The sequence below is a fragment of the Solanum dulcamara genome, chromosome 5 (assembly GCF_947179165.1).
Source record: "Solanum dulcamara chromosome 5, daSolDulc1.2, whole genome shotgun sequence".
In the NCBI taxonomy this organism is placed as follows: domain Eukaryota; kingdom Viridiplantae; phylum Streptophyta; class Magnoliopsida; order Solanales; family Solanaceae; genus Solanum; species Solanum dulcamara.
Genome location: NC_077241.1, coordinates 78,610,208 through 78,635,041, shown reverse-complemented (window position 1 = coordinate 78,635,041; position 24,834 = coordinate 78,610,208). Strand labels below are relative to the sequence as shown.

General features: G+C 33.0%; 2 protein-coding genes, 2 non-coding genes and 1 pseudogene across 4 annotated transcripts; 2 read left to right on the top strand and 3 right to left on the bottom strand.

The window, feature by feature from the left end:
* Positions 1-438: 438 nt before the first annotated feature.
* LOC129890133 (probable inactive receptor kinase At4g23740) lies at positions 439-5,717 on the bottom strand. Its single transcript, XM_055965673.1, has 2 exons — positions 3,476-5,717; positions 439-1,447 (listed from the first exon to the last, which is right to left on the bottom strand). The coding sequence occupies exons 1-2, from the start codon at positions 4,749-4,751 to the stop codon at positions 783-785; spliced, it is 1,941 nt and encodes a 646-aa protein (XP_055821648.1). The 5' UTR covers positions 4,752-5,717; the 3' UTR covers positions 439-782.
* A 5,480-nt stretch (positions 5,718-11,197) lies between these two features.
* TRNAM-CAU (transfer RNA methionine (anticodon CAU)) lies at positions 11,198-11,269 on the top strand. Its single transcript has one exon. It is a non-coding gene; the product is annotated as a tRNA-Met (tRNA).
* Positions 11,270-11,545: 276 nt separating this feature from the next.
* LOC129890132 (putative glucose-6-phosphate 1-epimerase) lies at positions 11,546-15,799 on the bottom strand (annotated as a pseudogene).
* Positions 15,800-20,900: 5,101 nt separating this feature from the next.
* On the top strand, positions 20,901-20,972 carry TRNAM-CAU (transfer RNA methionine (anticodon CAU)). Its single transcript has one exon. It is a non-coding gene; the product is annotated as a tRNA-Met (tRNA).
* Positions 20,973-21,117: 145 nt separating this feature from the next.
* Positions 21,118-24,353, bottom strand: LOC129890805 (putative glucose-6-phosphate 1-epimerase). Its single transcript, XM_055966282.1, has 8 exons — positions 24,053-24,353; positions 23,833-23,907; positions 23,244-23,291; positions 22,999-23,147; positions 22,739-22,873; positions 22,473-22,482; positions 22,093-22,198; positions 21,118-21,413 (listed from the first exon to the last, which is right to left on the bottom strand). Exons 1-8 carry the CDS (start codon positions 24,158-24,160, stop codon positions 21,244-21,246), a joined length of 801 nt encoding a protein of 266 aa, XP_055822257.1. The 5' UTR covers positions 24,161-24,353; the 3' UTR covers positions 21,118-21,243.
* Between the last annotated feature and the right edge of the window lie 481 nt (positions 24,354-24,834).

Genomic DNA, 24,834 nt, shown 5'->3' with positions numbered 1-24,834 from the left:
AATATATATTCAAACACAATTTCAAATTCCAAAAACTCTAACTTTCAACTTCAAAATCTATGGACAAAATGGAAGCTAAAAGTTTCTTTTAGTAGAAAGACTTTTGAAATTATTATATATTAAAGATGTATAGAAATAAAATATAAGAAAAAATGAATAAAGACAATATTTAGGCATAACATATAAACATGCCCTTTAATTTGGTGTCTATTGAAATCTATATCCTTCAACTTTGAGTATGCATAAATAAATACCTAAACTTGTATAAACTTGAACAAATAGACACGCGAGATACACTCTAAGTGATTTGTTTCCGATAAACCCTCAAATCAAATAAGCAATATCAAAAATTAAGTATGTAAAGCAAATACAATAATAGCAAAACAGTCATGATGGAACAGAACTAGTAACAACACAAATAACACTACAACCGAAGTAAAGAAACATGTACTACTAAAATCGGGAAAAAAAATACACACACGTATACAATAATGCATACCTATTCGAAACTTACTGACTCTAAATCTTGAATTCGTCCCACATCAACCATGTTCTTGTGATCATTGCATCAAGAACATGGAAGAGATGATACTTTGAGAGTGAGAGAATTTAAAATTTATAATCAAAGTACTACTTTCAAGAATACCTTAAAAAAGTGCCTATTGGATCAAGTTACAAAGTATTCAATATTTCACTGAGAGAGTGAAGTAAAGCATTTTCAACATGAATTAAGATGATAAACTATGATAAAAATGGCCAAAAAGACAATGATTTTTAGCAACTCATTGAGAATCAGATTGTGTCTCAGGCACAGGTGTGGCTGCTGCTCTTGGTGTTGAAGTTTCTGTTTTTCCTTCAGATGGAAGCTGATTCTCTAAGCTCGTGGGACGAACGTTCTCAATCATTTTAACCACCTCACACATTTTTGGTCTTTGATCTGACATCCTTACCACACAAGACATTGCTATCTGTAACATTTCCACCATCTCTTCCTCTATGTTCGGGTACCTCAACAGTTCCAAGTCGAATACTTCAGCAGTCCACTCCTCTCGGACCACTGAATGAACCCATCGGACCAGGTGTATGATCTCATCTCCGTTTGTTGTATGGATGGGGGATTTGCCTGTCAAAAGCTCCAATAACAACACGCCAAAGCTGTACACATCAGAAGGTTGTGTGGCTTTACGGGTGTCTGTTATTTCTGGAGCACGAAAACCAGCAGCACGAGCAACTGGATGAGCTAACGAGCTCATTATTGATGACAGACCAACATCAGATACACAACCATATTGTTTCGAGTTCAGAAAGATATTGGAAGATTTGACGTTTCCGTGGACTAGCTTGCCACCATTCTCAGAATGTATCCTAGCAATACCTCTCGCTGCTCCAATTGCTATCCTGAGTCGAGTTTCCCAGTCTAAAGGGATCCTGTTATCTCCACGTTTACCTATAAGTTGCAAATTAATTGGTGTCAATGTGGCCGAGTAGCAAAGCAAAATTTGATAACAGGTAACACAGAGATCAATAGCAGAGATTACAATGATCCGGATTTCTCTAACAAAAAGGAGAGAATCAAAAAAGGAGAATAACTGGTACCACAGTCAATATCTCCAGTTTCATTCTTTCCCTTCCTTGCAACTATCAATTTCAATTGCCAATTGCTAGCAAAGAAATGTCTTTCTATCATATACCATCAACCAAACGCAGTATACATTTTATCCCAGGGTTAATCTTGAAATATCTCACCTTATCCGCCTACCAAACAACCTCTAATACCACAGGTAACCATTCCAATTTTAACAAAAGCAAAGGATCAGGAGTTCAATCCTCTGTCCCTCATTTATTCAATTTTTAGTTTATCATTCTATAACATGTCAAATATTAGAGTAATCAGTATCCTTGTAGTCCTAGTCGATCCTTTAACTTAGAATAAGCAAATCGTGAAGTGCTTAAAAGTTAGAATATCCTTGCAGGAATTATCATCTCAGTGGGAAGTTACACATTACACATATGATCTTCTTTTCTTTTCCTTTCTTTGTCCGATATTACTCTCAGATGAAATATTAGGTTAGCATAATGGCGACACAATAAGGAAATCACTTCCTATAAGTTTCCATGTCACTTCGTTTCGTTTGAGGAGGACAATAGAACGCCTAACTTTAACAGCAAAATTAGGGGAGTTAATAACCAACATAACTAAAAAGAATTTTGTTGTAATGTTCTCAATAGATTCTAAGCAAAATAAGGTTGACAATAGCTTAGGATTCCTTAATCTAAAGTTCTAGTTAATTAAATCAGGCCCCACCAGTGAAAATGATAATGAAAGGTGCCAACAAACTCCTAATAAATTATCCAAAAAGCTTAACCTTTCATGCACTTTGACATCATGTGCATTTGCCTGGTGGAAAAAAAAAATTGGGGAAAAGGATGCTGGGACCTCAACAAATTCATGAACTATTTTGACTTGCTATAGAAGGGGATAGAAATCAGAAATGATTATCCACAAAAACATACCACTATACTTCCACAAGTGGGGTTTGGGGTAGAGAGTACGAAAACTTTACCCCTACCTTGTGGAGGTAGAGATGTTATTTCCAAAAGACACGCTCAGCTCAATTGCAACAAATCAAAGTGGTTATGAAAAAGAAATATGGCAGTGGAGAAAACAGGTCAATTAATACGGACAACAACAACAATGAAATAATACGGTTAATGAAACACAAAAGACAACGGATGGTAACAGATATCAAAAGCAAAAACGATTATCCACATGCTATGAAATAATTCAGTCAAATAGTGTAATAACTGAAAGACTCTAGTGACAAAGGAGAACTGACGATGATTTGTATAGTTAAATATATCGACAAATTTTAAAATAGAGATAGGAATTTGCTAATCTTATTAACAGAAAGGACTCACTGCCCCACAGAGATGCGTAAACCACATGTTAGGATCATCCACATTTTTGGTACAACTAACTATTAAGCTGGAAAGAGAATATATGGAACATATTATATATATACCTCAGTGGATTCCCATCTTGGTCCTACCCATAACACAACAAATTATATTAGTTGGCCTTCAGTTAGGAAGATTCAATGTTATTTTTAATTGCTATATGTTTTTCAATTCACTAAACTAACATGTCTGATTGTAAGAACTCACTTAGGAACTGTGTAGCTCGGACTCTCCAAGAATGTTGTAATACCCGTGTCGGATACTCCAAAATGATCTATTTTTATAGAAGGATGCGACATGCATCCCACGTCATTTTTGAAGAGCCTGAGCAACACAGTTTGGGATAAACAATAAGTAACTGGTTTCAACAATCATACTCAAAAAAATTCTAACGAACGTACCCATTCAAAGCAAAAATGACGGAGCAGAATGAATCTGCCAACAAAGTCCACAAAAAAATGACAGAGTTGAAAAGTTTATAACTATGAAATTTAGAGAGTGCATAAAGTCATCATACCATGGAGCATAGCAGAAACACTACCCTCACTGAAATAATCAGAGACAGTAAGCTTTTCATCTTTTGAATAGTAATATGCTCGAAGCTCGACTACATTTTCATGTTTGATACTTCCCACAACCTCCATTTGCTGTTCAAACTCCTTCTTCCCAGCACCTACATCTTTCAACCTCTTCACCACCACTGTGGTAGCATCTTCTAATATTGCTTTATACGCCATACCAAACGTGCCCTTCCCCAATACCTCCGCGGAAGCTCTAAGCAAATCTTCTAAATCAAATGCATAGTTACAACCCTCAAAGAAAACTAATCTATTATTAGCATCTTGACTCCTCGAAATAGCCTTCTCAGGAGACATATCTCCCTTCTCCATCTTGCCAGGAAACAAACCATCTTCTTTTTTTCTTCTAAAACAACAAACAACCATCAAGAAACCAAATCCAAGAATCCCAATTACACTACTAGCTACTATAATCCCAAGCAAAGCCCTCTCACTCAATTTACCATCATTCTTGAATTTCGTATTTGGTTGTTGAGGCAGGGAAACAATAGAAGAATTCGAAACAGGGTAGTCAAGTAAAGACATATCATTACCAATGAACACATTCTTTGGGAATCTTTGAAGTGATTTGGGCACAGTACCTATAAGGTTATTGTTTGACAAATTCAGTAGCTGCAAGTTGGGCAGAAGCAAATCAGGAATGGTACCAGAAAGTGAGTTGTTAGCAAGATTCAGGGAAGTAAGATGACTTAAACCCGATATAGAGCTAGGAATGGTGCCATTGAATCTGTTGTTTGACAAGTTCAAACTGGTGAGATTTTTCCAAACAGAGAAATCAAAAGGCAATGGACCTGAAAAATTGTTGTAATGAAGGTAAAGATAAGACAAGTTTTTGAGGTTACCAAAGTCCATAGGGAAAGTGCCATTGATACCATTAGATCTAAGGCTCAAGATCTGCAATGCAGTCAAACGGCTCAATGTATTATTAGGAATTGGACCATTGAACCCAACCCCAGGTAACCTCAGTGCTATTACTCGAGACCCATCTTCGTTACACCCCACTCCAGTCCAGTTCTTGCAAACTGAAGAATTTGCATCCCAGTTCAAAGTGTGCAAATGAGGCAACTGATTAACAAAATCCAACAATGCTTGCTTATCATTTTCAAGAAGAGCAGCAGTGCCTTGTAACAACAGAAACAACCCCACCAAGAAACCCAAAGAAAAAATCCCCCACCACTCCATTTTCAAGAACCTAAAGCTCAAAACTTTAACCATTTCAAAGACTCTGAATGCCCCCAACCCCTCAAAAACTTAGCTTTTGTAGTCACATAAGAAGAAGAAGAGGGCATCAAGAATCTAAAGTTCAAAACTTTTCAACTATTTCAAACACTCTCCAAACACCCTCAATCCACAAAAGGAAATCTAAAGCTCAAAACTTTAATTCAAAGAAAACCCCTCAAGAACTTAGCTTTTGTAGTCACATAAGAAGAAGAAAAGAGCATCAAGAATCTAAAGTTCAAAACTTTTCAACTATTTCAAAGATTCAGCAAACACCCTCAATCCACAAAAGGAAATCTAAAGCTCAAAACTTTAATTCAAAAAATCCCCACAAGAACTTAACTTTTGTAGTCACATAAGAAGAAGTAAGGAGCATCAAAATTCTAAAGTTCAAAACTTTTTGAACTATTTCAAAAACCCTCCAACAACAACCTCAACCCACAAAAATCTAAAGCTCAAAACTTTAATTCAAAACCTCAGAAAAGGAAGGAGCAGCAACTTAGCACAAGCTTAAAGTGAAAAAAGAAGAAGGAGGAAACAAAAAACTCTGACTACAACAACATGAGGATGCATGTGTATATATATGTGTGTGAGAAAAAAAGAGTCAAATTCCCAAGAATGGTGTCTGCAAAAAGCAATGTGGGGTTCTGGAAAATAGAATTAAAAAAATGGAGGTCACTCACAAGGTTTGAAATAGGGGAAGTTAGGGTCAAAAGGGTGTAATTTTAAATGAAAGCTGTTAGTCAGAATCTGTAGAAGAAGGAAGCTTTTCTTTTTGTTATTTGTGCTTTAACTTTCCATTTGAATGCCAAAACCAAGACACTTTCTCATGGAAATTTTTGTTTAGAAAAATTCTCACATTTTCTTGAATTTTTCCCTTGTGTTCTTGAGCATGGAGAAATGAGTTGGGCAATGAGCCAATGATGGATTTAATTGGTGGGGAAGAGAAAAAATTTGCTCTGCATTTACACAAATTAAGAAGGCTTGTGATTTATAAGGAGCGGTAAATATTTTTTCATATTTAATTAGACGTTTTGAATTCGAGTTTTGAGTATAAAGTTATTTTTATTAGAAAATACTTTAATCGTCAATGTAAAATTTAATTGGCTCTTAATAAAAATATTGAACACCAGATAGAAAAAATAAAAGTAACTCATCTTACAATGATAATAGCATATTACATATCCAATCTACTCCCACAAGTGAGGTGTGTGTGCGTAGATCTTACTTGTATTTCGTGAAGATAAAAGAAATAATTTTTAGAAACCCTTATATTAAGTACAACAAGTCAAAATAGTTATTATACACCAATTAATGATGCATTTTGATTTTGTTTATCAAAAGAAAAAATATACTTTTCACCGTTTTCAACTTATAATGGATATATTTTCAATAATTCAAAGGTTTCGTTAACTAAAAAGCCAGTTACACGTTGGCCAAAAATATTATATATGTTAATCAAAATATATATACATAATATTATGTGTATATTATACTCATCTTTAATCTATTTTGCAAGTTAATTACGTTTAATAATTATTATTTAGTCCAACTATCAAGTACAAAATTGTTCATTTAAATATTATAGCAAAGCATTGAACATACGTGCAGAAGAGATAGTGAGTGGACCTATCTGTACAGAAAATAGAGTTAAAAATTCACGAGATGAATAAATGAAAATGATCTTATTGGCATTTACCCCACAAAAGAAAAATAAAATACCAAAAAGGAACTATGGCCAACAAAATAATAAGAAGAATGAGAATAAATCGCAATTGGTTATTAGTATCAATTTTTCTTAAGGGGTGCTTTTTACAAGTGATAATCAAATAAAAAATTGTTTGACTTTTAAGTAATAATATCTAATTCCAATGCTAATCAAACTTTCTATTTGTTATAGGAAATGTTGTGATGTTTGTGACGCTGGTGAAAACTGATAAATTAGATTGATAATTTTTTAATAAACAAGTTTAAATATATAATATATGATACGAGTTGAACAAAATTCAATAATTTTGAAATAAAATTTATATATATATAAAAAATATTATTAAGTATAATAAAAATTGCAAACTTAGCAACATAAACGAATTGTGAGTTCGATGGCAAGCAAGGACGTGTTAGAATCCATAAACTCTCACATCTAAATATGTTTTTTACAAACAAGGATTGCATATGTCACTTTAAATAAATCAAATGTTGAAAAAAGAGAATTAATACATGTTCAATAATATGCACAATTTTGGGCACAATAGCAAAATAGTCCAAATGAGAAATTCGTAAAATTTATTGAACCGGAGCGTATAATACGTGCTACGAATTTATACAACTAGTCACACCTTTTGACATTTTTTTTTTCTTATCACTTTCTAGGCACTTTCATATTTTTACTTGTTTAATAATTCAAAATCCAAACCCTAACATCAAAAAAGATAAAAAATATTTACCATCTAAACAATCCGTTGTTGTCCAGTATTGCATTGGGTCCGACTCCAATTAATAATATTTGTCGTAAGTCACTATTTAGTTAGTAGTACAAATGAGTGGGGACTAATAGGTGTATCATTGTCATACATACAATATACATATTGCAGAGATATAAAAAAAAAAAAAGGACAAATTTGGAAATGATGACAACTCTTGTGGCTCTCTTCTGCAAACCAAACACATCTTTTATCCATCCCATTATAATTACCTAATAATATTTTATCCAGAAAGTTCGGATGAATTTTATTTTCTCTTAGATTCGCTTTAAACTTTAATCTTATATATAATTTTTCGGTGAATGAATGCTCGAATAAATCCTTTTTTGCTCCCCTAGGTCTTTGCCACGGCTAGTAACTCCACAGCTGTGAAAATTTAATAAAATCCTATTTCAGTTGTTTCTTCAATGATGCTATAAAACAATATTTTTTCTTCTTTCTTTTTGGGATTAATTATAAACAACCGACACTTTTATAAGAAATTATTTTAATTGAGATTTATTAATAACAGATTCGAGGTACACCAACAGATCATATAGCATTATTACGAAATCTTACCCCATCTCCCTAACACTCTCTTTGGACGGTGGGCTTTCCATGATTTCATAACATACGATATGGTACTGTACTGTACAGTATAATATTATGTTTGAATAGATTGTATGATTTGCTATTGTTTAGTGATAATTTTATTGTTTGATTTGACTGTATGACACTATATCGTAATTAATAAATTTACAAAAATGCCCTTAATTATTATAAATATTAATAATAATTGAAGAGAAAATACAATTTGAAATCCCTAGAAGCTTCAATTGAAGAGATAACGAGCACAATTGAAGAGAGAATTTCAATTTAAAATCACTAGAAGCTTCAAAAATTGTTGCGGAGGAGAATGAGTAATACGACAGTGAAAGTAGTAGATATATTAGGGTAATATTTAATAAAGAATAAATGATAAATTAGAATTATTTAAAATTAAATAAGGATATATTTGAAAAAAAATAAGAAAATAATGGGATACCACCAAATTGGCAATTTTAAAAAGTAAGGGTTTTCATGGTTACAAAACCATGAAACCAAATCATACCACACCATGTAATTAAAGAAAGGTGAAACCCATCGATGGCCCCCTAAAAGTGGCACCAACTTTCATTTAGACACCTAAACGAGGAGATGTTCATTTTAGACACCTCAAGTAAGGGTCGAATGTGTCATCTTGACACTTTTTTGACAATCACCAAAATATATTAAGCGTGTGTAATACACTTGCCTGACGTGTCAAAAGCATCGAATTAAATAAAGACACGTGGCAAATATATATATATATATATCAAAAATAATTATCAAATAATGACTTTTGAATAGAAAAAATGACTAATAATTTGATGACACGTGGCATTTTTTTTATCCAAAAAAAATAAAAATTAACAACTATTAACCCCACCCACCCCGCCGTCATCTTCTCCAACCCCACTCACCCCAATCCCACCAGATCTTCTTCTCCTCCAATATCCACCCAACACTATCCATATCATCTAAAGAGAAAAATATGGACCTATAATGGCAAACAAAAATATAAATCAAATTGGGTCAAAAAATCCGACGAACCTCCATTTTTTCCGGCAAGATTAATACAAATCTAAAATTACTCACTAATTAACCCCCACCTCCACACCCTATCAGTGGTCTTCCAACACCATCCACCCCGCCGTCGTCTTCTCCAAAATTGATATGCTTCGTTGTTCAAGTTTTTTTTTTCGGAAGATGGTTAAGTCGCCGGAAAATCTTGACAGAAATCCGGATATAAAAAATAAACTTAAGAATTTAAAAGTAACAAGAGCTAAAACAAGTAACTGTAAATACCGATGGATACATGTAACAATATTAAAAAATGAAGAAGAAGAAGAACAACAAAAAATATATATATATTTGTAAAGAAAAAACAGCTTCTACGCGCCTCAGATAGGTGGAAAACACGCGAGGTGTCAATTGTGTAAAAAGTGTCAAGATGACACATTCGACCCTTACTTGAGATGTCTAAAATGAACATCTCCTGGTTTAAGTGTCTAAGTGAAAGTTGGTGTCAATTTTAAGGGGCCACCGATGGATTTCGCCTTAAAGAAACAATTAAAACAAACGTGTTTCTTTTGTTAACCATACCATACCATACCATACTACAGAAAACCACCATCCAAACAAGCTGTAAATCAGTAAATCCCTATAGAATTTTTTTTTAAAAACTTTATTTATAAATAAATTTTGATTTTGATTCTCGTAAAATATGTGTTTTTGGTTCCGTTATATATTATATACTGTGATATTTAAAGTATTTTTAAAATTATATCACCTTCAAATATAAAGTACTATAAATTTAACATAATAATTCGACAAATTGAATGATTTATTGCTCAATACTTCATTAATGTTTTTATGATTTACAGTTTGAGAGATCAAAAGTGCATATATTAATTAATTAGAGGTTAAATATATTTAATTAAAACTCACAAGGATTATAATTATAATCTATCGATATTTAAGGAAATAATAAATTAGAGAATCTTGTATAGACTAGCTAATGCTTTAAATCATTGACATTGGTTTTTCATGTTGGTGGGTAGAAAATGCTTTGTCAATGTGGAATTATCAAAAGGCACTTGCATCATATCATTAGTTAATTAAATTTTAAAAGCACAAAATAAAAGAGGGAGAGAAAAATCAACTTGAATAATTATTAGGATAAAAAGATAGTCAACTGCCCTTTTGGGAGTATCCAATGAAAACAGGGACAATGCATTTCATTTCACTTAACCATCAACATTCATTTGTATTTCTTTTTCCCAATTCGATATTTATATTAGATCTTGATTAAATTTGAATTATGTATTGTACGAATTATTTTTTAGAGCAACGCTTTTAATAATAAAAAAAATATTTCTAGAGAATTGAATTCGAGATTTCTAATTAAAGATAGAAAAATCTCAAACATTCCAACACAACTCACGCTAATTTTGTCCTTAAATATACGGATTCATATATTTGAAATGGAACAATTTCAATTATTCCTTTTGCTTTGTATTGGATATGCATTAGAATAATAGAATCCATGTGTATTGTCTTGCTATTTAAGTTTTTAGATTTGACTATTTCTTGTTTTTTGGTGATTTATATTATGAATGTCAAAAAAATTCTTGGCCTCTAGCTTCTTGATATAAGATTGGTCCAACGTTTGTCTATCAAGTTTGATTCGGTATATGAACATGTCAAGATAAGATGATCATTTCAGTCATTCATGCATACAGAGATATTGACGGAGCCAGAATTTTCACAAAGGGAGTTCAAAATTCGAAGAAGTAAACACACAATCAAGAAACTGAAAAGGGTTCAACATTCAACATTTAGTATATATACATAAAAAATAATTTTAATCCTTCATAAACAGTATAATCTTTAATCGAAGGAAGTTCGGTGAACCCCTTGACCCTACCTGGCTCTCCCCGGATTTTGATTTGAAACTTTATTTGCATTAACCAATGAATGTGTATGATGACACTCCGAGATAATATCTTCTTACACTAATTTAGCACCAATGGACTATATTCTAACTTCGGGAAAAAAAGAGACTATAGTATAACTAAAATCAATGTGACATGAATCAAAGTCAGAACAATAGAACATTCCTTTACAGTAACTATAGTAGATTTTTTATGGAAAAACACACCCAATTTTAAGGTTTTGGTTTTCATGAATTAACTTAAGTAACTACCCTCTCAGCCACTTAAATTTTGAAATAGTCGGCGGATGTGTATAATCATTGTATCATTTATGTAAATCGACTAAGAAAAGTAAATAGGAAATCCGACTCTAATCGCTATTTGAATAAAGATCTTTTTAATCTGCAGTAGTGTAAGTTTCTGGGAATTTGTACTATAAATACTTTGAGCAATTACTTGTCAATAAATCAGAGTGGCGCAGCGGAAGCGTGGTGGGCCCATAACCCACAGGTCCCAGGATCGAAACCTGGCTCTGATATGTTTTTTTAACCAAGTTCTAATATAAAGACCAAATCCAACATTCATTTCTGCAATTATAAGCAAATTCATTCAAACTACAATGTTTCTTCCATTAACATGTACTGTGTGCTGTACACTTGCACAAAGAATGACAATTGCAACTTTTAAACATCAATCATCTATGTACACTACTAAAAGAATCATCGATATTAAGGAGGTCATACGTTCACTAATTAGGTATGTACACTACTAAAAGAATCATCGATATTAAGGAGGTCATACGTTCACTAATTAGGTATGTACACTACTAAAAGAATCATCGATATTAAGGAGGTCATACGTTCACTAATTAGGTTGTGTTGTGCACGAAACAAGTGATATCGAGTGATCCTTCAACTCGATCGTTTGAAAGACAGTTCCAACTTTCCGGTCCATTCTTCACCTGGTTTCAAGGGGATTGAGTCCTGGATAGCTGCTCCGCCTACACAAACCATATGCTTGTATCAGCTCCAAGATCTGCTGTGGCATTAGATCTCTCCTTCCATGGATTCCAAACCACTGTCATAGGTTAACGTAGAATGTTGAAAGACAATCAGAGAGGAAAAAATGCAGTAACTATACTACCACCTCCGGTAATATAATATACTAGATTACAAACAGAACGTGTTGAGTAACTATGTTACAAACTGAACATGTCCAATGTTTTAAAGTTACCATAAAAGGGTTGGATGCACCAGGCTACCCAAATCTAAAATAAAAATGACGAATGGAATGAATTTATCTCATGAATAGATTCTACTTATTATCAGTTCCGACACTTCTATCCTAACACGTAACTGTTTATTTAGCACTAGATATCAGTTCATATCAATAGTCTTAGACTTCTTAGTAATTTCCTTCCGCAAAGGAGGGTTTTATCATCTTAGAAAGTCACATTTCTTGTTGATTCCAATTTTCTTCTACAAAGAAAGTGACTTTCTGATATAATAACTCTTAGTTAAGTGACTATCTGAGAATTCAACTCCACAAAGAGATTAATATACAAAATTTGTTTCTCTAAATTTTCAGTTTTTTTCAACATGAACTTTAATGTTCTTATAAAGAAAATCATCTAATACTTGCAATTAACGACAATTTTCCTAATATTTTGGTGGTCCCTGAATATGTTCATATGCTTTTGATATACTTCTCACTTTTGACCACACAAAGTTTTGTGTACTGCTAATTTTTTTCCTTGGTTTTATTCCAAAAAATAAATACAAAAGTATAGTTGAGCTCACCAACATCAGGAAGTCCTTCTTTCTTTATAAGAAAAGTCCTCTTGTTCATGGATTGTTAGCGACAACTTGTATCTGTTCAACTGAACTAAGATAAACTCGATCCACCTACCAACAAAGAATTTTTGAAAAAGGTGAAATTACAAACCCATTAATTGTTCTAGGAAAAAAAACATGAATCAAGTTCAATAAATAATTTGCTCCCACAGCTTATTATCCAAACAAGGCATGCAGACGTTGATTCTACTGTCATCATTCATTTCAACTTGTTTCTTTTGGGCCAATTTTCATTAAAAGGAAGAGACTGAAGTTGAAGCATGATTAGACTTACTATACTCGAACTTACTTGCGGCTGCTTACTAGTAATCCCTCCATTCAATTTGTTTGTCTAGTTTTGACACGGAGCTTAAGAAAGTAAAAAATATTTTTGAATCTTGTGGTCTTAAACTAAAGATATGTGGAATGTACTAAAATGTCCTTTAATCTTGTGGTCTTAAACATGTCACGTGGAAGGTTAGAATTAAAGAGTTGCCAAAAAAGGGAAGAAACATTCTTTTTTAAACGGACTAAAAAGGAAAGTAAGACAAACAAGTTGAAACAGATGGAGTACATATTCCAAATAAATGAGGAGGAAAGGCGAAACATATAACGTGGCTCACACCTTGTACTGGATTGGTAACACAAAGCAACACCACATAGCGGTAGGTGCCCCGGTGGAGAATCAACAGAAGTACTTCTCATCCACTTAGGAGCCAAAACTATGAAGCAATAGCAGAGAGAAGACTATAGCAGAATACACTGTCTAGAGTCTAGACTGACTAATAGCCGAATAGTTTTGGGAACACCTTATTGAACTATGGCATGTGAGTTTGATAAGATATATGCTGTAATTTACCTTGGATTCAAATGTTACGTCTCCTTGCTCTGTGAAACGATCTCTTTCACGCATGTTGTCAAGGTATTGAAGAGGGTCCAAGCCTTCCACTCTCACATCGCTGTCATAAACACAGTTAGGTCATCCTAGTTTTCAAGTTCTGAATAGGATATAACTGTATGGACATGTCTTGAAACCCATAACTTAATTGAAACATGTGGAAGTAGATGAATAACAAGACATAATATGACTTGACCAATACGACACATGCTTAAAAATCGGAACAACAAGTTTTTGTTGTTAAAGAATCACAAACATATTCATCCTGCTTTTTTTCTTTTGGGGGTGTGCTACACCATTATAAAAAACAAAAACAACATATCCAGTATAGTTCCACAAAGTGAGGTTTGGGGAGGATAAAGCATACGTAGACCTTACCCCTACCTCAGAAGTAGATAGGTTGTTTGTGATAGACCCTCGGCTCAAGAAAAATAGTCCAAAGCAGTCCAAAAAAAAATGAACAAACAGAGGTGAAAGCACCACAAAGTATACTGAACAGTAACTACAGCCAAATAATACAATAATTGAAGGACAAGAATTATTGTGCTCCAGAAAATATGAGAGCAACAAATGGGTGTACGCTCCAGGTTTAGATTATAGACAACTAAATTTATTCTTGTGTTCAAGATAAGAAGTTTGACTGTAGATACTCCTCGATTACTATATAACAATTTTCTATCAATCGAAGCTAGGGATGGGAAACTAAATTTATTTTGTTTAAAAAGAATCCTTCAGTAACAAACGTTTATGATAGTTACCTGATATCTGAGACAAAAAAATAAGTTTGGTGTGCAATGTAGAAGCTAAAATTCTTGGAACTGTTATTCCTGATGCGTGATGTCAAGGCAAGAGATCCATCTAAAGCCAAAGCCACTCTCAAGCGGAATTCAAAACTGGAGAAAGGGAAAAGAGAAGACTAACATCACTAGCTGAAAATTTTACTAGCATACTATTCGAACATTTAATAGTTATGACTATGTTGCCAATTAAGAAAAGAAATGGATTATAAAGTTCGTACTTATGAGGCCCGGTGGATAATTCAGCTAGTAAGTCGATATATGTTTTGTCATTGGAATCATTTGACTGCAGTGGGGGAGGATTATTGTCAATGACCCACATCCTATTTCTGGAAAATCCATGTTTCTCAAGGGCGCTTCCGTTTCCAAACTTCAGAAGTATACATACACATCGGTCACATTTCGGAAAGATCAGTGTGAGCATGTATTAGAGGAACATAAAGCATATAGACAACTACCACGTTACCTCAGGAAAACGAATGTGAATCCCTCCCCTCACAGCTGTTGGTGTTGCCTATAACACATAAAGGAGAGCAAGCTATGAGTTTTCACATAGCAACAAATTCTCTGTTTCACATATTTTAGATCCTTTCTTCTCCTCAATTTACAAGATTTCTTTAAATTCTATTTTTTAACAATTCAGACTCAAGAAACCACCTAGATGCAGGACTAGAATCTGAGGGTCTGAAGGGGGTGAAATGGAGATGACGAACATTACCTTGTAGCAGAAATCCTAACAAAATGATACTCGCATTTCATCAACAATAATTTCAAAGAAGCTCGAAACAGTGATTGAACATGAACCACATGCAGTTTTCATTATGCCCAAAAAGATTTAAAATGTATGCATATCCAATCATGCTCATACTGAACTCACAACTCTAAATTCTAAATTCATCTCTGCTTACTAACTTTTCACCCATAAATCAAATTGACAAGAAAGATAAAAGTAGAACAACAATGACGATTGTTTCAGCACAATTGGATTTAGAAATATACCTTCCTGCTTATAAAAAGTAATTCTTCATTACGGTCAGTCTTCCATGAAAGAACCTGTCCTCCATTCAGGCTAACCTGGATAAATCAAACAATTCAAGAAAACTTAGTTTTCAATGATTTCAGATTTATAAATTCTCATCTTAAAAACACATACAATCTTAGACTTCAGTCAAACACAAAAAATTAATCTCAAAAGTAAACTAAAAGATTAATCTCAAACGTAAACTAACTTGAACAGAGAAACCACGTCGATTTCGAAGATAAATTTGATCAACCCCATTTTTATCCTTTACAATTTCCTTAGCTTTATACTCCTTATCTGCTCCAGATTGCGCCATTTCAAGAACACAGATTGAATATCAGCACTAAAACGCAGCAAATTTCTAATTGAGACAAAACAACAAACACTTGAGCTTCAGTTTACTCAACACAGAAAGATTTTTCTTCTTCTTTTTTTTCTCTCAAAATGAAGCAACCTCAAGAATCTATAACTGTGTAGAATTTCAGGAGCAAACAAGGGCAGAAGAATCAAAATTCTACAATCAATCATATTTATAGAATTTGGAGGGAGCATAACTGTATTATCAAAGAATTTGTCAGTCGCGCACTTAACTGAATTAACTGCCAATGCAAGATGGAAATATAAAGGAATTTTAAAAAATAGTATATTCAAAAGGGCAAAATAGTCGGATCATAACTTTTTACATTAATAATTAATAAGTTAAAAATGATTTGATCGTCAACCTTGACTGTTGAACTAACTTTTTGTAGTTAATAGGTAGTATAATATTGTTAGAAATATTTAATATATCTTTTTTTTCCATTTTTTCAGAATATCTACTCGATTTCTGTTAGATTAATTTGGATTTGCACAAGAAAATCTTTGCCTTATTAGTTTTCGGCTGAACCTATCGGTAACCCCCTAAAGTTGGCACCAAGTTTCACTTATACACCTTAACTAGACTTTGTTCATTTAGACACTCTTACGTAGGATTCTACTATGTCACTTTGACACTATTTGCTGACATGGCATAGTCAGTGTGATGCACACACTAGTTGCACGTGAAAGCCTTATTTCACTATTTTTAATTTTTTTTTCTTCTTCTTCTCCATTTTCTAGCTATCATTTCCCAAACTTAAACTTTTTCTATAGTGAAATAGATTCAATGATGTCACATATAAAAATGTGAAGTGAATTTCAACCCACGAGATTTTCAACTTAAACTGATTTTTAAGGTTTAAATTTCAGCGCCATGAAATAATCACCATATTTCTTTTTCACACAGTTGCACATACGAAAATTGCAAATAAATAAATAAAATTCTTCCATTATTAATTCATAACTGATTTTTTAGAAATAAAGAAGAAAAAATCGTGCTTTTGTAAAAATATAATTTTCAAAGTAATTAAATTCTTTTGAAAGTGTTTTTTGAGAAAACGATATGAGTGGAAAAGGATTTGAGGTTGGGGTGGGTGGGGGTGGAGAGGACGATCTGGTGGGGTTCAATAATTCTAGGGGCTTTCACTTCAACACGTCGGAGGAGTGGTTGGGGTTGGGGTGGGTAGGAGTGGAGAAGACGATCTAGTGGGGTGGAGGAGCGATTGGGGTTGGGGTGGGTGGGTGTGGAGAAGACGACTGGATTGGGGTGGGGGTGTGGAGATGTCGACTAGAGTGAGGATTCAGTTTTTAAAAAAAATATTAGTTGAGTTTAAAATGTCACGAGTCATTAAGTCAGTGACCACTTTTTTCTATTCAAAAGTTATTATTTGAGAATTATTTTTGATATATATGTCATGTGTCTTCGTTTAATTCGTTACTTTGACACGTCATCGACGATTGTATTACACACACTTATATTTTTGAATGATTGACAAAAAAGTGTCAAAATGACACAACGAAATCCTACATAAGATATCTAAAATAAACAAAACTCAATTAAGATGTCTAAGTGAAATTTAGTGTCAATTTAGGGGGTCACCGATGAATTCTACCTTAGTTTTCTGTTTAAGCTTTTTTTCATTCACTTCATTTTGCTAGTTGATGTAGCTTCTTTCTAGTATTTTCAATATTATTTTCTTATTACTATATTTTTTTTAAAAGACATCTGCTTTGAATTATTTTACTTGAGTCCTTTATTGTTTCTAATTATGTGTCCTAAGTTGACTCCTATAATCATTTATTTTTTTGCAAACTTTTTACAATAATATTTGATTTTGATTTTTCAAAAGTAGAATAAAAGTACTTATCAGATAATTAAAATTTAGCTACATAACAATATTTAACAAATAATTTTGGATAAAGTTTTTTTTTGGGTGGGTGGGTGGGGGATGTATCATGCTTACGTAGTTAGATTTGACGGATTCAAGCTTTCAATTCTAACGATTGAATTGATAATACTTGTAAATTTATTGATTCAAAAATTAATACAATCTCAATAAATCAAAATTAATATTCATTAAAGTTTTAGTCTATGTTCTGTGCCAAAGTCGTTTGGTTCAGTTGAATCGAGAGGCAAAATTAGGAAGCTGATTTTATCGTAAAATCACATTGTACGTATAAATTTTGTCTACGCCACTGATTGAACCAACAAGCAATAACAATATATCAAGTGAAACTTCATTAAGTGGGGTCTGAAGAAGATAGAGTGTACAAAATCGTACCACTATCTCGTGGAGATAGAGAAGTTGTTTTCAAAAGATCATCAGCTCAAGTGCATCAAACCCAAGTAAAGAAAAAAGAAAATAATGAAGAAAGCATATCAATAAATGACCTTTCCCAACTTCCATTACATGTACTCTGTGTTGTACACTTGCACAAGAATGACATTTGTACATCAATCATCTAAGTACAATACTAAAAGAACATTGATATTGGCTCTTAGTCTACGACTTTGCTAAGGAGCTCATACGTTCACTAATTAGGTTATGTTGTATGCTTGACAGACAGTTTCAACGTTCCGGTCCATTTCTCACCTTTCTCCAAGGTGATTGGTTTCTCGATAGCTGCTCCGCCTACACATACCATATGCTCATACTCTTCATCTCCAAGATCAGCTATGGCTACATATCTCTCCTCCCATGGATTCCAAACCACTGTCATAGGTTAACGTAGAATGTTGAAACACAATCAGACAGGAAAAGATTCAGTAACTAGATTACAAACAGAACATGTCGAGTAACTATGTTACAAACTTAACATGTCCAATGTTTTTATTTCCTACATGGTGTTTTGAATCACATTGAAAACTTCCAAGTTATATAAATATGGTTTGAACCTCGGCACAAATACCAGAAAATCAAAAAATTGAATCGGACCGAACTAATTCAATTTTTTGGTGTCGATTCTTCGATTTTCCGGTTCGGTGTCAGTTCCTTTTTTGGAAACTCGGTATAAGGGTCACAAATCACGGTGCACCAAAGCATCGAAGTTTTATTAAATGAATTTAAAATAACATTTTAAATTATATTAAGTATATATTTTGAGCCAAAATATTTTAATTTTTACCCAACTCAATGACCCATTTTAATTTGGCCCAAATTAGGGCTCACTGCTCAACTCGCAGTCCCTCTGCCTTCAAGCTTCACTCCCTCATCACTCTTCACTCTCCATTGCTCTCTTCACCCAATGGAGTTTCTTGCTTTCATTACAAAAGACTAGCTTTTTATTTTTGAGTTTTAGTATTTATATTTCTAGTCTTTATATATTTCAAATTACTCTATGAAATTGAAATTATCTGAAAAGAGTGAAAAAGATATAGATTACCTATATAATTAATTTGGAACAAAGACATAATCAAAATAGTTTACCAATATTGTACTTCTATTAAGTACCCGATAAACTTCACCTAAGAAATATAAATGTCATGCCTGGACTTAACAAATTGATCTCTTCTTTTGACTAATGAGTAAGCCATATATAAAATAATCATAGTTAACTGTAACGAAAACCGATTTAAAAACATCAAAATAAACTGAATTGAAATTGAAAAATTCAAACTGAACAGATCTAGTTTGGTTTGAAATATTGTGCACACTTTTTCAAAATCGAACACTGAAGAACCGAACCAAACTTTAGCAAAACCGAACCGAAGAACCGAACGCCCACCCCTAGTTCGAACCCAAAAATTTTAATTATAAATGAAGAAGTATTTACTAATCCAATACAATCCTCCAAATAGTTATTGCGTGAAATATTAACCTAATAAGAAACTATGACTATCTCTCAACAATAATCACTATGTCTCAATTCCGAACAATTTTAACCATTATGTTTGACTTTGCGACACTCACCTCCCTTATCTTTAGTTTTTGATAACAATTCATTTAACTTATTAAATATATTCGGACTAATTTGCAGTTCAAATATTCTATTTTGATCCTGCTCAACCTGAACCGTTTAGACTCTAGAATTTTTCTCCAAACCTCCAACCTAGTATTAACTCAGTTCCATGTCTCATCAATCAGTACTATGTCATCCGTAAATAACATACAACACCGATTGAACCAAATCATTATTAATTTTTAAATGATGACTTCTACATAAATTTTTAGCTAACAAACAAAAAGGAGACATGGGACAATGCCAAAGCTATATTTAACCAACAAATATTTTGTGATATAAAGGTGAATACAACATTCATTTCTGCAATTATTAACAGATTCATTCAAATTTCCACAGTTTGGGGAAATATTATAAATGACCTTTCCCCACTTCCATTACATGTATTGTGTGATATACACTTACACAAGAATGACAATTGGAGCTTTTAAACATCAATCATCTAAGTACACTACTAATTTCACACCAATAAAAGAATATTAATATTGGCTCTTAATGTACGACTTATAAATGAAGAAGTATTTACAAAAATAATACAGCCTAAAAATACCAACTTTCCGATGGATAACTCATGTCTTATTCTCTCTTTTTTTAAAATCTAACAAATAAAATTCAATTAAAAAGCACAAACCCAACCCAAAACCAAAAATCCATACGAAGAAAGAAGAATATATTAAAAGAACATAACAGAGCAGTTAGTTTAGCGTAGTTTTCCATCCAAGGGAGACTCTATGGATATGTCATGAAACTCAAAAGTTTATTCAAACATATGGAAGTAGAAAGCAACAAACGGGCGTATGCTCTACGTTTAAATTATAAACAACTAATCTTATTGTTGTGCTCGGATAGATACTCCTCAATACTAGATAGCAATTTTTCTATTAGTCGAAGCTAGAGACGGAAAACCATCATTCTTCTTATACTCTTTAAGCACCAATGGACTATAGACTAAATTAAATCAAATATGATGTGAATCAAAGTCAGAACAATAGAACATTCCTTTACAGTAACTATAGTTGATTTTTTTTAATGGAAAAACACACACCAAATTTAAGGTTTTGGTTTTGAAGAATTAACTTAAATAATTGTCCGTCCAATCGCTATAAATTTAAATTAGTCGACAGATTATGCATTTCGACTGAAAAAAGTAAACAGTAAATCCGACCCTTATCGCTACTTGTATAAAGGTCTCTTTAATCTACCGAAGTGTAATACATAAGATCTTACTATAGAGACTACAAATTACAACTATGAGTTTCTGGGAATTTGTAGTATAAATATTTTGAGCAATTACTTGTCAATAAATCAGAGTGGCGCAGCGGAAGCGTGGTGGGCCCATAACCCACAGGTCCCAGGATCGAAACCTGGCTCTGATATATATTTTTTTAATCAAATTCTAATATGAATTTCCATTAACAAAGATCAAATCCAACATTCATTTCTGCAATTATAAGCAAATTAATTCAAACTACGGCATTTCTTCCATTACATGTACTGTGTGCTGTACACTAACACAAGAATGTCTATTGCAACTTTTAACCATCAATCATCTAAGTACACTACTAAAAGAATCATCGATATTAAGGAGGTCATACGTTCACTAATTAGGTTGTGTTGTGTACAAAACAAGTGATATCGAGTGATCCTTCAACTCGATTGTTTGAAAGACAGTTCCAACTTTCCGGTCCATTCTTCACCTGGCTTCAAAGGGATTGGTTTCTCAATAGCTGCACTGCCTACACAAACCATATGCTTGTACTCTTCAGCTCCAAGATCTGCTGTGGCATTAGATCTCTCCTTCCATGGATTCCAAACCACTGTCATAGGTTAACGTAGAATGTTGGAAGACAATCAGAGAGGAAAAAATGCAGTAACTAGAGATTACAAACAGAAAATGTTGAGTAACTATGTTACAAACTGAACATGTCCAATGTTTTAAAGTTAACATACAAGGGTTGGATGCACCAGACTACCCAAATCTAAAATAAAAATGACGAATGGAATGAATTTATCTCATGAATAGATTCTACTTATTATCAGTTCCGACACTTTTATCCTAACACGTAACTGTTTATTTAGCACTAGATATCAGTTCATATCAATAGTCTTAGACTTCTTAGTAATTTCCTTCCGCAAAGGGAGGGTTTTATCATCTTAGAAAGTCACATTTCTTGTTGATAACAATTTTCTTCTACAAAGAAAGTGACTTTCTCAGATTGACCATCTGAAAATTCAACCCCACAAAGAGATTACATATACAAAATTTGTTTCTCTAAATTTTCAGTTTTTTTCAACATGAACTTTAATGTTCTTATAAAGAAAATCATCCAATACTTGCAATTAACGACAATCTTCCTAATATTTTGGTGTCCCTGAATATGTTCATATGCTTTTGATATACTTCTCAGTTTTGACCGCACAGAGTTTTGTGTACTGCTAATTTTTTTCCTTAGTTTTATTCCAAATAAATAAATACAAAATTATAGTTGAGCTCACCAACATCAGGAAGTACTTCTTTCTTTATCAGAAAAGTCCTCTTGTTCATGGGATTGTGAGCGACAACTTGTATCTGTCCAACTGAACTAAGATAAACTCGATCCACCTACCAACAACAAGTTTTTGTTGTTAAAGAATCACAAACATAGTCATCCTGATTTTTTTTGTTTTGGGGGTGTGCTACACCATTACAAAAACAAAAAACAACATAGCCAGTATAGTCCCACAAAGTGAGATTTGGGGAGGATAAAGAGTACGCAGACGTTACCCCTACCTCCGAAGTAGATAGGTTGTTTGTGATAGACCCTCGGCTCAAGAAAAATAGTCCAAAGCAGTCCAAAAAAAAAGAATAAACAGAGGTGAAAGCACACAAAGTATACTGAACAGTAACTACAACCAAATAATACAATAATTGAAGGACAAGAATTATTGTGCTCCAGAAATTATGAGAACAACAAATGGGTGTATGCTCCAGGTTTAGATTATAGACAAATAAATTTATTCTTGTGTTCAAGATAAGAAGTTTGACTGTAGATACTCCTCGATTACTATATAACAATTTTCTATCAATCGAAGCTAGGGACGGGAAACTAAATTTATTTTGTTTAAAAAGAATGCTTCAGTAACAAACGCTTATGTTAGTTACCTGATATCTGAGACAGAAAAATAAGTTTGGTGAGCAATGTAGAAGCTAAAATTCTTGGAACTGATATTCCTGATGCGTGATGTCAGGGCAAGAGATCCATCTAAAGCCAAAGCCACTCTCAGGCGGAATTCAAAACTGGAGAAAGAGAAAAGAGAGGACTAACATCACTAGCTGAAAATTTTACTAGCATATTATTCGAACATTTAATAGTTATGACTATGTTGCCTATTAAGAAAAGAAATGGATTATAAAGTTCGTACTTATGAGGCCCGGTGGATAATTCAGCTAGTAAGTCGATATATGTTTTGTCATTGGAATGATTTGACTGCAGTGGGGGAGGATTATTGTCAATGACCCACATCCTATTTCTGGAAAATCCATGTTTCTCAAGGGCGCTTCCATTTCCAAACTTCAGAAGTATACATACACATCAGTCACATTTCGGAAAGATCAGTGTGAGCATGTATTAGAGGAACATAAAGCATATTGATAAAAACCATGTTACCTCAGGAAAACGAATGTGAATCCCTCCCATCACAGCTGTTGGTGTTGCCTAAAACACATAAAGGAGAGCAAGCTATGAGTTTTCACATAGCAACAAATTCTCTGTTTCACATATTTTAGATCCTTTCTTCTCCTCAATTTACAAGATTTCTTTAAATTCTATTTTTTAACAATTCAGACTCAAGAAACCACCTAGATGCAGGACTAGAATCTGAGGGTTTGAAGGGGGTGAAATGGAGATGACGAACATCACCATGTAGCAGAAATTCTAACAAAATGATACTCGCATTTCATCAACAATAATTTCAAAGAAGCTCGAAACAGTGATTCAACATGAACCAAATGCAGTTTTCATTAGGCGAATCGAGGAGGATTATGCTGGTTCAACAACTCATATTATGTATATCAGTATATGCCCAAAAAGATTTAAAATGTATGCATATCCAATCATGCTCATACTGAACTCACAACTCTAAATTCTAAATTCATCTCTGCTTACTAACTTTTCACCCATAAATCAAATTGACAAGAAAGATAAAAGTAGAACAACAAGGACGATTGTTTCAGCACAATTGGCTTCAGAAATGTACCCTTCTGCTTATAAAAAGTAATTCTTCATTACGGTCAGTCTTCCATGAAAGAACCTGTCCTCCATTCAGGCTAACCTGGATGTATAAAACAATTCAAGAAAACTCAGTTTTCAATGATTTCAGATTTATAAATTCTCATCTTAAAAACACATACAATCTTGAAATTCATGAACTTAGACTTCAGTCAAACACGAAAGATTAATCTCAAAAGTAAACTAACTTGAACAGAGAAACCACGTCGATTTCGAAGATAAATTTGATCAATCCCATTCTTATCCTTTACAATTTCTTTAGCTTTATAATCCTTATCTGTTCCAGAACGCTTCATTTCAAGAACACAGATTGGATATCAGAACTAAAACGCAGTAACTTTCTAATTGATACAAAACAACAAACACTCGAGCTTCGATTACTCAACGCAGAAAGATTTTTCTTCTTCTTTTTGTTTTCTCTCAAAATGAAGCAACCCCAATAATCTATAACTGTGTAGAATTTCAAGAGCAAACAAGGGAAGAAGAATCGAAATTCTAGAATCAATCATATTTATAGAATTTGGAGGGAGCATAACTGTATTATCAAAGAATTTGTCAGTTGCGCATTTAACTGAATTAACTGCCAATGGAAGATGGAAATATAAAGGAATTTTAGAAACTAGTATATTCGAAAGGGCAAAATAGTCAGATCATACCTTTTTACATTTATAATTAATACGTTAAATGATTTGTTACTAAAAGCTCAAAATTAGAGAAATAAGTATAATATCGTAAATCTGGACTCTTGAACCAACTTATTGTAGTTAATAGGTATTAGGTAGTATAATATTGTTAGAAATATTTAATATATCTTTTTTTCTTTTCTTTTTTTGAAATATATACTCGATTTATGCTCGATTAAAGTGAATTTACACAATTATTAATTTTCTATTTAAGCCTTTTTTCATTCACTTCATTTTGCTAGTTGATGTAGCTTCTATCTTTCTAGTATTTTCAATATGATTTTCTT

Bases quoted from the DNA above. Each gene is read 5' to 3' on its own strand.
- LOC129890805 (XM_055966282.1), bottom strand. From the start codon at position 24,160: ATGAAGCGTTCTGGAACAGATAAGGATTATAAAGCTAAAGAAATTGTA. The intron at 23,148-23,243 runs GTAACATGGTTT...ATACTTCTGAAG, and splicing joins TTCACATTCGTTTTCCTGAG to TTTGGAAATGGAAGCGCCCT. The intron at 22,874-22,998 runs GTACGAACTTTA...CTCTTTCTCCAG, and splicing joins TTATCCACCGGGCCTCATAA to TTTTGAATTCCGCCTGAGAG.
- LOC129890133 (XM_055965673.1), bottom strand. From the start codon at position 4,751: ATGGTTAAAGTTTTGAGCTTTAGGTTCTTGAAAATGGAGTGGTGGGGG. The intron at 1,448-3,475 runs GTATGATGACTT...TGCAACTTATAG, and splicing joins TGTTTCTGCTATGCTCCATG to GTAAACGTGGAGATAACAGG.